At 39.7% G+C, this 15908-nt stretch overlaps 1 protein-coding gene across 10 annotated transcripts in view; it reads right to left on the reverse strand.

Annotated features, from left to right (window-relative positions):
- Positions 1-5031: 5031 nt before the first annotated feature.
- TRAF3 (TNF receptor associated factor 3) overlaps positions 5032-15908 on the reverse strand; it is a 98770-nt gene continuing 87893 nt past the window's right edge. For 9 of the 10 annotated variants that reach the window (XM_075926524.2, XM_075926520.2, XM_075926521.2 and 6 more), the window contains one exon: positions 5033-14868. In XM_075926524.2, the coding sequence (XP_075782639.1) occupies positions 14297-14868 (572 nt within the window). In that variant the 3' untranslated portion in view covers positions 5033-14296. Of the gene's footprint in view, positions 14869-15908 lie in introns of all 10 variants that reach the window. The other variant, XM_075926530.2, reaches the window with a different exon arrangement.

Consider the following 15908-nt stretch of genomic DNA (forward strand, 5'->3'; position numbering starts at 1 on the left):
GCTACGAACTCTGCATTTTGTCCCAAGTTTTTCTTTTTTTACCCCCTTTGTTTGGCTGGCCTCTCCGTGATAGAAACCCTTTCCTTGGTTGTCTGGCCATCGCAGGAGCTGTGGCTATGGGGGGGTGGGGGGGGTGAAGGGAGGGAGAGGGTGAGTCACTTCTTATTCATACTCCAGACTGGTCATCGTAGTGGGTTTTTTAAAATTATGGATGTAGAACTTTACCTCTGAGATTCTTCCCGTTCTTGGTGGCATCTGAGAGTCGTCTGCCTGTGAGAAGCATGCCAGTGGCATTGGGATGTCTGTCTGCTGATTGTGCTGTTAGGAAGGTTGGGGAGATGGGTTGGAATTATGGTCCATGTGTGGTTTTGCCATTTTGTTAGTGTATTGGAGATATTTCTGGGGTGTCAGAGAAGTGAAGGAGGGAGGCAAGCTGGACAACAGTCGTCTTTAGGCTGTCCTGATTCTCAACAACATTATAGTGAGACAGGTATTGTATGATATTCTTATTGATAAACTAGGCAAATATAACTTAGATAGGGCCACGATAAGGTGGGTGCATAATTGGCTGGATAACCATAGTCAGAGAGTTGTTGTTAACGGTGCTAAATCCTGCTGGAAAGGGATAGCAAGTGGAGTTCCGCAAGGGTCTGTTTTGGGACCCATACTGTTCAATATCTTCATCAATGATGTAGATATTGGGTTAGAGAGTACGCTTATTAAGTTTGCAGATGACACCAAACTGGGTGGGGTTGCAACTTCTTTGGAGGATAGGGTCATAATTCAAAATGACCTTAGCAAGTTAGAGAAATGGTCAGAGGTAAACAGGATGAGGTTTAATAAAGAGAAATGCAAAGTGCTCCACTTAGGAAGGAACAATCAGTTCCATATATACAAGATGGGAAGCGACTGTCTAGCAAGGAGCATGGCGGAAAGGGATCTAGGGGTCATAGTGGACCACAAGTTGAATATGAGTCAACAGTGTGATGCTGTTGCAAAAAAAGCAAATATGATTCTAGGTTGTATCAACAGGTGTGTTGTAAGCAAAACTCGTGAAGTCATTCTGCTGCTCTACTCTTCACTAGTTAGGCCTCAGCTGGAGTACTGTGTCCAGTTCTGGGCGCCACATTTCAAGAAAGATGTGGAGAAATTGGAAAGGGTACAGAGAAGAGCGACAAGAATGATTAAAGGCCTAGAGAACATGACCTATGAAGCCAGGCTTCTTGAACTGGGCTTGTTTAGTTTGGAAAAAAGAAGATTAAGGGGGGACATGATAGTGGTTTTCAAATATCTAAAAGGGTGTCACAAGGAGGAAGGAGAAAATTTGTTCCTCTTGGTTTCTGAGGACAGGACATGGAGTAATGGGCTTAAAGTGCAGCAGGGGAGGTTTAGATTGGACATTAGGAAAAAATTCCAGGCTACGTCTACATTGGCCCCTTTTCCGGAAGGGGCATGGTAATTTTTGAAATTGCAATAGGGAAATGCACGGGGGATTTAAATATCCCCGCGGCATTTAAATAAAAATGTCCGCCGCTTTTTTCCGGCTTTTAGAAAAGCCGGAAAAGAGCGTCTACGCTGGCCCCGATCCTCCGGAAAAAGCGCCCTTTTCCGGAGGATCTTATTCAAAGTAGGAATAAGATCCTCCGGAAAAGGGCGCTTTTTCCGGAGGATCGGGGCCAGTGTAGACGCTCTTTTCCGGCTTTTCTAAAAGCCGGAAAAAAGCAGCGGACATTTTTATTTAAATGCCGCGGGGGATATTTAAATCTCCCGCGGATTTCCTTGCCCCTTTCGGAAAAGGGGCCAATGTAGACAAGCCCTCTGGGTGGTCAAATATTGGAATAAATTGCCAAGGGAGGTGGTGGAATCTCCCTCTCTGGAGATATTTAAGAACAGGTTAGATAGACATCTGTCAGGGATGGTGTAGACGGAGCTTGGTCCTGCCTTGAGGGCGGGGGGCTGGACTCCATGACCTCTTGAGGTCCCCTTCCAGTCCTATTATTCTATGATTCTAGGTGGCTAGAAGGCAGAGAACAGGCAAAGAAAAAGAGAAAGAGCAACCTAATAAGTCAATTATTCATCAGGATGGTCCCCCAGAAATGCCACTGAAATAGAAAAAGCCTGCATGTTATAACTAACGGGTGGAGCGGCATGTTGCTACTCTGTGACAACAGAAACAAAATCTAGTGATTTCTCAGTCTTCAGTTCTGTTCTAGCTCCTCTGCAGGCATGCAGAGGAAAATACATAGGATCTTATAGAGATTGTGACCTACCATGTGTATTACAGGGTGTTCGCACCTCGGCAGATGAGTACTGTCTGTGACTTAATAGGGTAGGCAGTATACATTTATAGCAAGGCTATCAATTAATTAAAAACTAATTGTGATTAATTGCACTGTTAAAATAGTTGAATATATGATATTCTGATAGAAATGTAGCCTTGTTAGTCTGGTGTAGCTGAAGCAAAATACAGGACTATGTAGCACTTTAAAGACTAACAAGATGGTTTATTAGATGATGAGCTTTCGTGGGCCAGACCCACTTCCTCAGATCAAATAGTGGAAGAAAATAGTCACAACCATATATATGGTATATATTTTCATATATTTTCTTCCACTATGGTATATATATGGTTGTGACTATTTTCTTCCACTATTTGATCTGAGGAAGTGGGTCTGGCCCACGAAAGCTCATCATCTAATAAACCATCTTGTTAGTCTTTAAAGTGCTACATAGTCCTGTATTTTGCATATGATATTCTGTTATCTTGGATGTTTTCTACATTTTCAAGTGTATTGAAATCAATACAACACAGAATATAAAGTGTGCAGTGCTCACTTTCCATGTTTTGAGACAGTTGCACTCTAAAAAAAGAAGTGTTTGTTTCATTTAATGCAACTATTGTAGTGCAATCTTTTTATCATGAAAATTGAACTTACAAATATATAATTATGTACAAAAATAACTGCATTCTAATACAAAACAACGTAGAAACTTTAGAGCCTACAAGTCCACTTAGTCCTACTTTTTGTTCAGCCAATCACTTAAACATATAGCTATCTTTGGAAATTTTCATTGGTACCTTCTTTATGGTTTTTCAAATCTGAGTGAAAGTGTTCTTTAAAAAAAAAAAAGCCTGCTGGCTCATCATCAGAGACTGCTATAACATGAAATATATGGCAGAATATGGGTAAAAAAGCAAGCCAGGAAAAAATAGAATTCTCTCTCTGAGGAGTTCAGTCACAAATGTAATTAACACATTTAAAAAAAAAAAAAAAGTAGAAAGCATGTCCCCTGGAATATTTTGAAAATGTACAAAAACATCCAAAATATTTAAATGTCAATTAGCATTCTATTAACAGTGGATTTAAAACAGCAATTAATCAATTTTTTTAACCATATGAGTTAACTGATTAATCCACTGCCCTAATTTATACCGCACACACTGTGAACACAAAGAATACTTTTCCTGTATCCCCAGTGCAGTAAACTGTTGAATTTTGCATCAGTGACTGCTTTTGTTATTTGGATCTTCTAGGTGAGGTAGCAGGTCAGGCAGCGAAGAGATTGCAGCTCTGCCAAGCTGGTGGTTGCCATTTTGAGACAGCAAAAGAGGGCCAGATGGAGTTGCCACCAGTCAGGAGAGATGAGATAATGGTGTAAGTGCTGGAACTAGAGGTGCTACCACATCCCCTGGCTTGAAGTAGTTTTCATTATACAGGGTTTACTGTTTGGCTTAATGATTTTCAGCAGCCCCATTACACAGTTCCAGAGAAGGGGAAAGGAAAAGTAGCAGATAGGCAAGGTCCCTCCATACCATGGCCCAGCAAAGCATGTTGTGTGGCTTCCACAGTGCTATTGTGCTTGTATTACAAAAGTGATGCACTGTAATCCAGCAGCAAATGGGAAAAATCTGGCCCTGCACCAGCTTTTAAAAGGGTCATCTTGGGAACTTGACACTAAAACATGGAAGAGCACACATGTACACAGACAAGTCGAAACAGCAAAGCACTGTGGGATAGCCCTTGGGAGCATGCAAGTAGTGAGCAACAATTGTGTCCTCACAATTAGACCAGACTCATTCACTTAGAGTGTGCCTAGACTACGGGGTTGTTGGGTTTTTTTTCCCGGAAAAAAGTGGCCTTTTTCGAAAAAACTTTGCCGGCGTCTAGACTGCTGCTGCGTTCTTTCAAAAGTAAATCAAAAGAATGCAGCCGTTTTTTTCGACCGCGGAAAACCTCATTTTACGAGGAATAACGCCTTTTCTCAGCAGTACTCTTTTCAAAAAAGGCGCTATGTAATGCAAACTGTACTTTTTCAAGAGCGAGCATGCAGACTGCCTGGGTGCTCTCTTTCGAAAAAGCAGCTTGCTTTTTCGAAAGTACTGGTTGTAGTCTAAACGCTCTTTTTCGAAAGAGGCTTTTTCGAAAGTATCTTTCGCAAAAGCCTCTTTCTAAAGAGGCTTGCGGTCTAGACATAACCTTAGAAGCAAAAATACTCCACTTTGCAAGAGGACTCCAGAGTTCGCAATAAACGAGGAGTTAATGTGCAGCAATGAATCTGTGACATTGGTATACTTTCAAATTGGATTAACTTGATGTGATCAGGTTTAAAACCCCAGATTGTCAAGCCCCAAGTTCCACTGAAAGTCAATGAGACTTAGGGTATGTCTACACTACCCCGCTAGTTCGAACTAGTGGGTTAATGTAGGCATACCGCACTTGCAAATGAAGCCCGGGATTTGAATTTCCCAGGCTTCATTTGCATAAGCGGAGAACCACCATTTTTAAAACCCCGCTGGTTCGAACCCCGTGCAGCGCGGCTACACGGGGCACGAACTAGGTAGTTCGAACTAGGCTTCCTAGTTCAAACTACCGTTACTCCTCGTGAAATGAGCCGCGCTGCACGGGGTTCGAACCAGCGGGGTTTAAAAATGGCGGCTCCCCGCTTATGCAAATGAAGCCCGGGAAATTCAAATCCCGGGCTTCATTTGCAAGTGCGGTATGCCTACATTACCCTCCTAGTTCGAACTAGCGGGGTAGTGTAGACATACTCTTAGGGAGTGAAGTACTTTTGAAACTGTTGCCCAAAATCTTTTAGACAAGACCACAGACCAAGTTATTAACAACTTCCTAATAACTCTTACAGGAAGAGGGAATGATTCCCTGGCCCAATTCCAATGGAACAACAGCGTGCACCCTGTGTGTAAAAATGAAGATACTCTTAGTTTCCTTTTCTAAACTATAGTGTTTAACATTTATTAAAGAATTTAAGAGTATCCAAAGGGGTATCATCAAAGTGCACTGGACGCCTGTAATCTAGCCCTCACAGCAAGGGAAACACTTTATAGCTAAGCACATTGCAAATGTTCAAAAAGGTTAATACTTTCACCCGCCTCCTCAGACACGTTCATCCATCCCAACAATGTGTCCTTTCAAAATGAGCTTTGTTTAAGAGATCTTTAATAAGGGACTCTACCCCCAGATGGAGCACTTAGTCATACCTGTCATACTGATGATGCATCTGACCAGCCTGTTAAACTCCAGGATGTTTAAAAGGCTGATCTGTTAAAAGTCTCCTGGATTTGACATGGGTCACTCAATTTCAGGTGCCACTTACTTGGATCCTGAGCATCCACTTCATACTCTTGGATTGGGAGAGCTAGAGTCATGGGGGGAAGCTTTCTAGTCACCATATAGGACAGGAGGAGCAAGAGAGATGGATGCAGCCTAAAGCACAGCCCTACCACCAGAAATGTAACTAGACACACATTGGACAGTGAAACAGGGTATCATTCTACCCATATTTCTACAAGCAGAGGCAAACCTGAGGACTAGGCTAACAAAAGTGAAAAGAAAATTGGAAGATGGAGAAAGAAGGGAGTGGAGAAAACTGGAGGCCAGGAGACAGAAGAGCTAATTGCAGTTTAAGAAGTTTGCATGGTTGACAAAAATCACATGCTATACCTCTCACTGTTGGTAAACATAATTCCCTCTCTCATTCAATTGAAACCCATGTGTGAATGAGCAACACCATAATTTACATGATTTTGAGAGAGCATGATACTTTGTATGGACTATCTAAATGAATTACAATATTTACATGTCCGTAGGGTACATCTCTGCTTTTCTTTTGGTTACACGTTTAGAACTCAAAACTGTTGTTAGGATGGGAAACAATTTTCTGGAAATTCAAGCCATGCACTCTACCTTCAGTAACCTCCTGGGGAGGCACATTCATATAAAATGTATGAAAACTCATCTTAATTGTTCCTACCCTATCTGCCAGGAAACTATGCTATTGTTTTGATGTCAGACTGAATACTAATTTCCTACTTAATTCTACTTATGACTCATCACATGGAAGTTGGGATTCTATTAAAATCAAAGCAACACATCTTGTGGATGAACAAGGTAAATGTTGTAATAATAATGTGATACAGGTCTATCAACTGTAATCATAGAGCCCTAACTAATCATATACATGGATACAAAGGAGGTGAAAGGTAACATTTTTACTCTGTAAATAAGTTCCAGCCATTCAAACTCCAATACACCAACTTGTTTTTAAAAATATGGTTTCCTACTTATTTATTTTTCCTTTAATAACAGACAGTTTAGCATTTCATAGTTTCGCATTCTATACACTCTTATACACACTGTCCTTGTATTAGCATTAAAACACAAAAGACATAGCAAGACCTCCAAACACAAATAAATACCAAAACACACAGTATACAACAAACTGAAGTACAACATATAATAATGCTACTGGAAAATTAAGACATGTTGCTTCATTATTATTATTATTAACAACAACAACATGGTTATTGCTGAGCAATAAATTATACATTTTTAAAGTCTGTCTCCCCACCCTTAAAAAAGTACGAATACCACTGGTTACCAGATCACTTGCACTTTATCCTTACAGCTATTTATAATTAAGACAGGCAGAATATACACAATCAAATGAGGTTGGCCTTCTTTGGTCTTTGTTTTTGGATCACAGAACTGAACATAACAGGTGTACCATTCACTGAAGAGTATGAGATAAAATGTAAGTTACAAAAGTTTTGTAAACATTAATTTGTACACTTCTTGAATACTCATGTATTTTCTACAGATATTTCTTAAGAGAATTTCTTGGAAATGTCAGCTTTTAGTTTTTCCAATTTGCAGAATGTTTTGTGTGTGTTTCAAAGGTTATCCTACTTGTCTGAGAGGAATGGACCTACCTACAGCCCATTGTTTCTGAATAGGATATTAACATCCACTAAAAAGTTATTCGGGAGCTTTATCTCTCCTAAGAAATCCTGAATTTTCCCCTTTATTCCCCTGTGAAACTGAAAAGTTATATTAATCCCTAAACACAACAGCTACAAGGAAAATAAGTGTGTGAATCACATGGTGCATCAGCAATGATGGAAGCTTGAACTTTTCCATTCCACAAGTGCAGATTATACAACTCTCTGCCAGTGAGACAGGTCATAGTTGGTAAATGTGTCCTTTCAAAAACGAGCTACAACTGAATGCAAAGCTCAGAACACTCTATGCAGGAGAATGACCTTTACGTGTGGCACTGCTGGTTTATCTCAGTAACCCTTACACAGAGTCAAATTTCTCACTACGCATCCCACTGCTAGCAATGGTGCGAGTGAACACTGGCATTGATAAGAAGTTAAAAAGTCCTCGTGGAACTGGCTACCAAATTAACAATTTAGTTCCAAAGGACCAAAAGGTAAAAAAAACCACCACGAATAACAAGCCATTGCTTAAGAGATGATGAACCAAAACCACAGTTAGGATCCTGATCTGGAGGTTGGATCAGGTGTATCTCTGTGAAATTTAGATATGAACCTTAGGAACTAATACTAACTTGGAGAAAATGTGGCCTAATATAGACACTAAGATCATGAAATGGAAGACAAAAAGCTACAGTCTTGCCAATAAATTAGAAGAGAAATAGGATTAAACAGATCCCTTGTGTGCTGTATCTCTCAACTCTTCCAAAATTTAAGAATGCCTTTGAATGTGCACCCAAAATTTCTCCTTTGACCTTCCTCCATTTGGCACTGTCTTGAAGGCTCAGATTAAAAGGCAGGAAGTAACACAGTTAAGCCCTCAATTTTGCTGCTCAGCTAAACTGATTAAGAAAGGGTCACAGTAAAGGTTGCCAAAACTCAAATCAATCCACTTCTGTTTTTGGTCCCCCTGCCTAAACGAGCCCTTAAAATCTACCCCCAAAACCAGGGCATCATAAAAGGATCAACTGAAAAGTACTTTGATTGGTGACCTGTGCGCGGTCATATGCACGCCCCCAAATCATGACAGCTCATATTTTTAATTCTAACCCTTACAGGCTTGACTGTGGGTTTTAAAAATTTCATTTCTTTTGTTTTTCAGTTTCTTCAAGGGATAAGCACATGAAAAGTTGAGGTCCAGTGGTTTGAACATAGGACTAAGAGATAGGAACCTCTTTTCTAACCTTGATTCCAGCACAGGCTCCTTTTGTGGCTCTGGGCAAAGTCATTTAACCTCTCTACCTCCGTTCTCCTGTCTATAAAATGTGAACACTTCTTGTGAGGATTAGTTCTTGTTTGTAAAACACTTTGTAAATGAAAAGCACCGGGTCTATACAGAAAGCACCAGGCCCACCGTTGGGAGGGGGGAAGAAAGGGGTAGTTGCCCCAGGGCCCAGTGATTCAAAGCAGTGACAGCACTCAGAGCTCTGAGCCCTTTAAATTGCCGCACTACATGCTCCAGGCAGCTCGCAAGGCTGCCTGGAGAGGCGGGGGTGCAGTGCAGTGCACTCCAGGCAGCACTGGAGGGGGGAGCATGCACTATAGTCCAAGTACGCCATGGTTTAAATGCCCTCAGCTCTGCTTCTTCCACTTGAAGCTGAGGCATCCCCCCATACCTTGTCCAGGGGCCCGGCATGGCTGTTGGCTCCCCTGGTAAGCACTAAGAATCACTATCAAATACACCACAGACCAGGGTAGATTTTTTTTTTTTGAAGTTACCATTTCGAGGTCAACAGAAGTTGAGAGGTATTGAAGAAGCTACAGGAACGGCAGGAAGAGGCGGGCAGAAGACTAGTTGTTTTTCCATTTTCTTATCTTAAAAAAAAACCACTGTAATCTTTTGCCCCACCTCTTTGTTCTGAGCTGCCCAGCACCAACTGTTTTTTTTTAAACCCTGAATCTCCTGATTAGCTGAGTGAAAGGATATGTGAACTAGATGCCACTCCATGAAGCATCCATATAGTTTTTAGAAGGATCCAGCAAGCTACCCACTTTCTATGAGACAAAGCAGTTTGTGTGTGCAGTGTGCTGAGTCTTCATACCTGGAGTGTGGGAATTTAGGGCTTGCTACTATCCATGAATCTCCCTTAACGGTAGCAAAAAACCCATTTGCACTCGTCAACCAAGACTGATTTGGGGGCTGGGGTTATTTTGATAATTTCCATATGGTCAAACAATTCTTTGTCTGACAACAAACTCAGAATAAACATAGAACGTTGTAACAGTGAAAACTCTGATACTAGGTTTGTAACTAAAATTCATTAGCTAAGATTATTTTTCTCCCTCCACCTATTAATATATTTGCATAGTTAAACATCAAGGCATCAAGACTGCAGTAACATTTGATATAGTCAGGAGGTGCAGAATACTTCTCTTATCATTGCCTACAGGCATTTCTGGCTTGCACCCAGAGCACCAATGTTATCAGAAACTGCATTGTTGGTGAAATGCCTATTCAGCATGATGGACTATAGTTTACAAATAGGTGGATTTTAAACTCAGTTGCAACATGCCATAATCAGGGCAAGTTGGTAGCAACTTGAGCAGTATAATCGTACCCTAACATTCATGGGTTCAATACTTTAGAACTACAACTAAAACAGATCTCCATTACCTTGCATTGAGAGATTCATCAGGCACATTTCACATCTTAGGGTTTGTCTCCACTTACCAGGAGATCGATGCTGCAGAGACAGATCTTCTGAGGTTCGATATAGCAGGTCTAGTAAGGGCCTACTAAATCGACTGCTGATGGCAACCCCATAGACTCCAGTACTCCACCGGGTCATGAGGAGTAAGAGAAGTTGATGGGGAAGTTTCTCCTGTCGAACTCCCGCAATGGGGACCACAGAAATTCGACCTAAGGAACGTCGACTCCAGCTATGTTATTCTTGTAGCTGGAGTTGTGCATCTTAGGTCAGCTTTCTTCCCCAGTATAGACCAATTATTAAACTTTCCTTTTCCAAGTAGGAAAACCAATTTGGAAGAGGAATTAAACTGCATTTTAATCTTATTTTAAAAAGATAGCTAGCATGTTACCCATTACATTTCATTATCATTTGAGCTACCCCCTTTCTGTTTTCCTATTGCACATTCTCTTTGAGAAGAACAAATTTACAGTAAAAGGCTGAAATCAACATTGCATATAAAAAGTCAGCAGTTGATGTAAGTTGTGAATGTGTACATGTAGACAATAGCTGAACAAGATCCCTTTAAGATCAACAGAGAAGTAATACAGACGCGGTCATGCATAAGGATCACAGATTGGTCGTTAAATGCTGAAAAATAGTTTCATCCTGTTTAGAATTTGAGACTTTTTAAAAACAACAAATACACACCCCTACTGTACGTATTGTGTACAACAGACAAGATCCACCTTCTGGTAGACTGGAATCTTTTTGCTAGATGTACCAACTGAGGAGGAGATACATATACATACAGTTAGAGGGTCACTACTGTGAAACAAACTGCAAGAGCATATGGCTATACAATGCCAATGAATACTAAATAGCAATTACAAGGCTCTAGTATGTTTATGGTAATAATTAGCATTAACTCAAATAGCATTGGCCTGCCACTGCATTCATGCAACTCCACTGAGACTCATGGGGTTTCATGGGTATGCCCTATGAGTTACTTTTATAGTCTCCAGAAAAGTTCTGAAATACCTGGGAAGAAAAAAACCTCAGTGTTTGAAAAAAGAATGTTTAATAACATTACCTAATCCATAAAACAGTAAAACACAAGGAACCTTTACCGTAAATTTGGATGACATTTCATAACATTTCTCTAAATGCTACATAGTTTCATTGCTGGGATGCTAAGGGAACCCAGTTACACATAGCAAAAATCTCACAGTCTAGGGATATTTGGTGAGTTTGGCAGAGGTGAATATTATAATTCAGGCTTCATGTACTCCATTGCAGGATTTAGTTAAATTTCGCATAAGATTGTGGGATTCTGCAGAATTTAGAGGAGCAAACTGGAAACTGTTGTAGCTTCCCATTATTTTTAAAATGAAATTATAGTCAATATCACCTTGCATATTGATTTGCCATTAAAATCAATGTATATGCCAAAATATTTTTGTATTGACAATACATTCCTGTGTTCTAGAAGCTAATCAGAATAAATCTAGAGGTTTGAGTAGCTAGGGCTTCTGGAGTCTAAGTACGGAAGGCAGTTTGGAGAATTATGGATTAAATACATTAGTTGATGTTTCTGGTTAACTAATCAAACTACTGTTGACATTTAAATTTTCATCAAGAGGTTTCAGAGTTAACACCACATTGATATGAATTGGTGATTCAGGCACCCCAGACCTATTATTAACTCTATGCAGACTCAAGAGGACTATGCTGTAAATTTATACTTTTTCTTACTTCATTTTTTGTTTAAGAGCTTGGATTCAGAAGCACAATTCTGCTGCAAGACCTGGAGTCTGCAGCTATAGAACTGCAAAACACATGGGGACTGATGATAATAAACTCTTACCTAAATTAGTCCCAGATTCAAACAGGATAAAAACCGTTCTTACGTGACCATACATTTTTCACAATACATATATTAGCAATGGGAGCAGAGCCCTTTGGACATTTCCACTTGGGAATCCTGTTTTCAGTAAAATTCTGTGATGCACATACACAAAAGCTCAGCTGCCTACATTCATGACTATTAGAATGGTATGCAAGTTGAGTGAACCTTTGCCCTAAAGCATAAGTGATGGGTTTACTTAGGCTACCTGCATAAAACTGCAAGTGCCATATAGATCTTCTGCAGGAAGTCCTCCTTCTGTGCTAGAAGTGAAACATTAGCACATGCCTCCTTACAAAAGTTGCATCTGTTGTCACCCATGTACCATGAAAGGAATATAGTACCTGGACAGTGGGAAGGCAAGAACAGGAAGACTGATTGCTATGGAATGGCTTGGATGCCAAGAAGCCGGCAGAATTCTAGCAGGTGCCTGGAAAACCCATGAGGACCACTTAGCATGCACTGTATATTTGTAACAGGAAAATACTTCTTGCAGGCACAGTTTGTGAAGGCACAGCCATAAAAGACAATGGCAACAGAGACAAGCTGAACTATAAAGGCATGAATTCAACTGAGCCCTAGGTAAATACTGTGGCTATGCCCCCAAAAGTAGGAAACTGAATGGGCACCACCTGACAATCAAGAAGAGGGGTTCAATACCCTCTCAGGTGCACAAAGTTGTACTAATTAGCTTCTCTCATTAATTCTAAGCAGCACTCAGATTTTAAGTAGCACCCAGATGGCTGGTATATAGTTAAGCTACGCCATTGGACTCAATATTTCCAGACTATCAAGCAGAAGTAGATAAACACAGTGGGTTGCAATCAGCATGTTTCAGGGTTGGGAAATGCTTTCTGCTGTAGCGCAGGCAGTTATAACAAAGAAACCTGTGCATTTCCACGTTGGGATGCTTGTCACTCGGCCTTGAACAGATACCCGTGAGAATATACAGCAGAATTCTCAAATTAGTCAATTTAAAGCGCTGCCCCCTTCCATACATAGGATTGGGAGGAAGCAGGACTCCTTCCTTCATTTTAGCCTAGAGGCACTGTCAAAGTCCATGCTCCATAGGAGCAGTGTGCATACAATTTTGGCACCTGAACATGATGGATTCCATGATAATCAAAGCATAGAAGCTCTTGCAGCCAAACCTGGACTTCAGATTCTGTTCTGCATGTTGCTAACTAACTAACTAAGGGCTCTGAAGACGAGTCTACACACTTTGCCTGAAGTCCAGTTAAAACTACCATTTTGGATATTATAATTAATCTAAATACAAAGCTATGGTTTATAAGCAGCACATCACATTTAAGGCACATGTATGCATGCAAGCCACCATCATCTTTCCATTGCTTTCTGATCATATCTCCTTAATAAGATGCAATGATCGCTAGTACAGAATGAACTCAGGGGATCATGACTGGCTGTGTTTCAGCACTAATCCTCCTCCCCTATGCTGAAAATATTAGGTGTTGCACATTTATGCTGTCAGCAATATATATAGCTTGATTGGAAAGCATGAGGCAGAACTTTAAAAGCGTACAGGATTCCGTTTAGAACTCCAAAGTTCAACAAATGCCCTATTTTAGGGTGAAAACAATTATAAATCTGATAATGATGCACAGCATCCATGAGTGATTTTTCCTAATTTTGAAATAGTGTCATTAACTACGACATATATTGTAGGTTTACATTTCTAAAGAGAAATAACATCAATAGTTGAATAATTTCTTTTTTATCACAAGTGATAACCAGTGTTTGATATCTTCTATTTTTCTTCCAAGAAATATCAGTCTATCAACGGCTTTAAAATAAAATGTTTTTTTCTGTAACAATTATTAATAGAACTTTAAATAAAAATATGATTCTGATATAGATACTTTCAAGAAGACCTGGATATTTCAAGGTCTTCTGACAAAGTAATTATTAAAACAGAGACCAGATGAGGCCTTAAAAAGACAATATACTGTATTTCAGACACGATTGCACTTAGTTTTTCAAAGTAATTATATCATAGTTGCAACATTACTTCATCATTTCTTCTTTTACTTAACATGCTGACAGTTTCCAGCTAACCCACAGATGAACTTTTTTGTATTCTAGTCTAAATGAAGAAAAGTCAGGTAAAATTTATTCAGCACATACTTTACATGTCTTTTCACCTCCAATTGACTAGATCACTAATAAGTTAAAAAAACCTCTCTGACTGTAATCATTATCCACATGAGGGATAAATAACTCTTCAGAGTTTAAGTGTTACTAGTTTTATTAGAAAATATACCATGGTATGATTTCTTAAATGTGTTGCTACTTTCACCATTGGACCCTATGAAGTTATGCCTTCAAACTCTTCCTTCTGTTCCACAAGGTGGTCCTTTGTGCTTTAGGACCTCTGATTGAAGACAAACTGATAGAAAACCCCCAAATGGAGTTGTCTTCTGTTTAATCTGTCTCCCCATTTGTATGTCAGGGGTCCGGTAGATCCGATGTATCCACTATGACTTTAATAAAAATAGTATCATCTTTAATATACGTTCCATTTTCTAGAACTGTTTGAGCCACAAAGACTGGGCAGCCAGATGCAATGTTCATTTCTCCAGTAGGCTTCTTGAAACTACTGCTGTTTGGATCTGGTTTGAAAGCATCGCCTAAGTGACGCCGCGAAGGTCCCTGATCCATTAGCATCAGAGTCACTTTCTGTTTAAATGGCCAGGGAAGTAAGGCATCATATTCTCCACGCATTATGACGAAAAACAATGACAAGTGCGTCCCTTTTCCCATGCCATCTCCATTAAGGTAAACTCTGGCACACATCTTATAGCCAAAGTATCCAGTATAAAAGGGCTGGCTGTACAATGACAGAGTTTTCCCCATGACGGCCTCTTGTTTCCGACGTTTATAATCTCGAATTTTCCAAATTAATACACCATTGTAACTGGCAGTTTCTAACACCTGGAATCGGAGGTCCATGTCAGCCAGCCGAATATCATGAACACTGAGCATTTGATCGTGTCTACTTAGCTGTGTCTCTAGTATGGCTAGTAGAAAACAGAGAGAGGTTTGTGGGGGGAAAAAAAGAATAATTTAACTTTTTAAGAATATATGCACAATAGATACTCAACAGCACAAAATAAATACATACCTCAAAATGCAATAAAGTTAAGAACCAAGTAACATCGAGCCATACACAATTTCCACTGCCAAAAAGTAGTTATATTCACTGGCTTTTGTATACAGCTGATATTTTACTATGTTTAGAGAAAACTGTGAATTGTACTACATTTGGTAGAAATTTCAAGCACTCAAAAAAATCTAACAAATATTGTTCAAATCACAATGCGACAGAGCCATAGTTAAACAAAATCTGCCTAATCAGCTGTTTGCCAAGGGTCTAACAATATTAACTCTAGATTTCTCATTGTGGAAGCCTTTGAAAATGATGACTGAAGCCAGGATATCCCATTTAAAGCATCTTGGGTTATTTCAGAATCTTCCTCTTTTGGTGCTGCTGCTCCCTTATGAAGGATCACGCAACATATTATGAGTAAAAGCTGAAAATTCAAGCTACATCTTATTACAGGACGAAGTATTCCCTCCACCCCAAGGTTCTGTTTATTTTTAATGGGTCCTTTCTTCCATGAGAGGGGAAGGTAATAGTCATCACTTTATTCCTTTGTATTTCGCACTTTGGCAACAACAACAAAAATTAGGCAGCCTGGAGTAGTAGAGGTACTAACAAACGGCTTTTTAGCTAAAATTATCTTTACATAGTAATTTGCCTTTGAACAAAACAATATTTCCTGAACCCTTAAGAATGGTCTATGCTGTACTGCTAATTTGTGTTTTATCATCATTTTATTCAATGTGTGAACAAACATCTCATTGTTTTCTTCACGTCAAACATTCTTCTCTACTAGACATAAAAGACAGTAAACTGACATCTTGGAAACACATTTTCAAGCAAGTAAAAGTGACTGATCTGTTCTCGGAGGCAATATAACTCCCAAAAGACTTGTTGATGCACTGAAAATATTTTATAAAGAAGCTACTGGAATCGATTAGCTTTCTAAGACCATCT

Source organism: Pelodiscus sinensis, chromosome 5 (assembly GCF_052426305.1).
Source record: "Pelodiscus sinensis isolate ZL-2025 chromosome 5, ASM5242630v1, whole genome shotgun sequence".
NCBI classification, from domain to species: Eukaryota; Metazoa; Chordata; order Testudines; family Trionychidae; genus Pelodiscus; species Pelodiscus sinensis.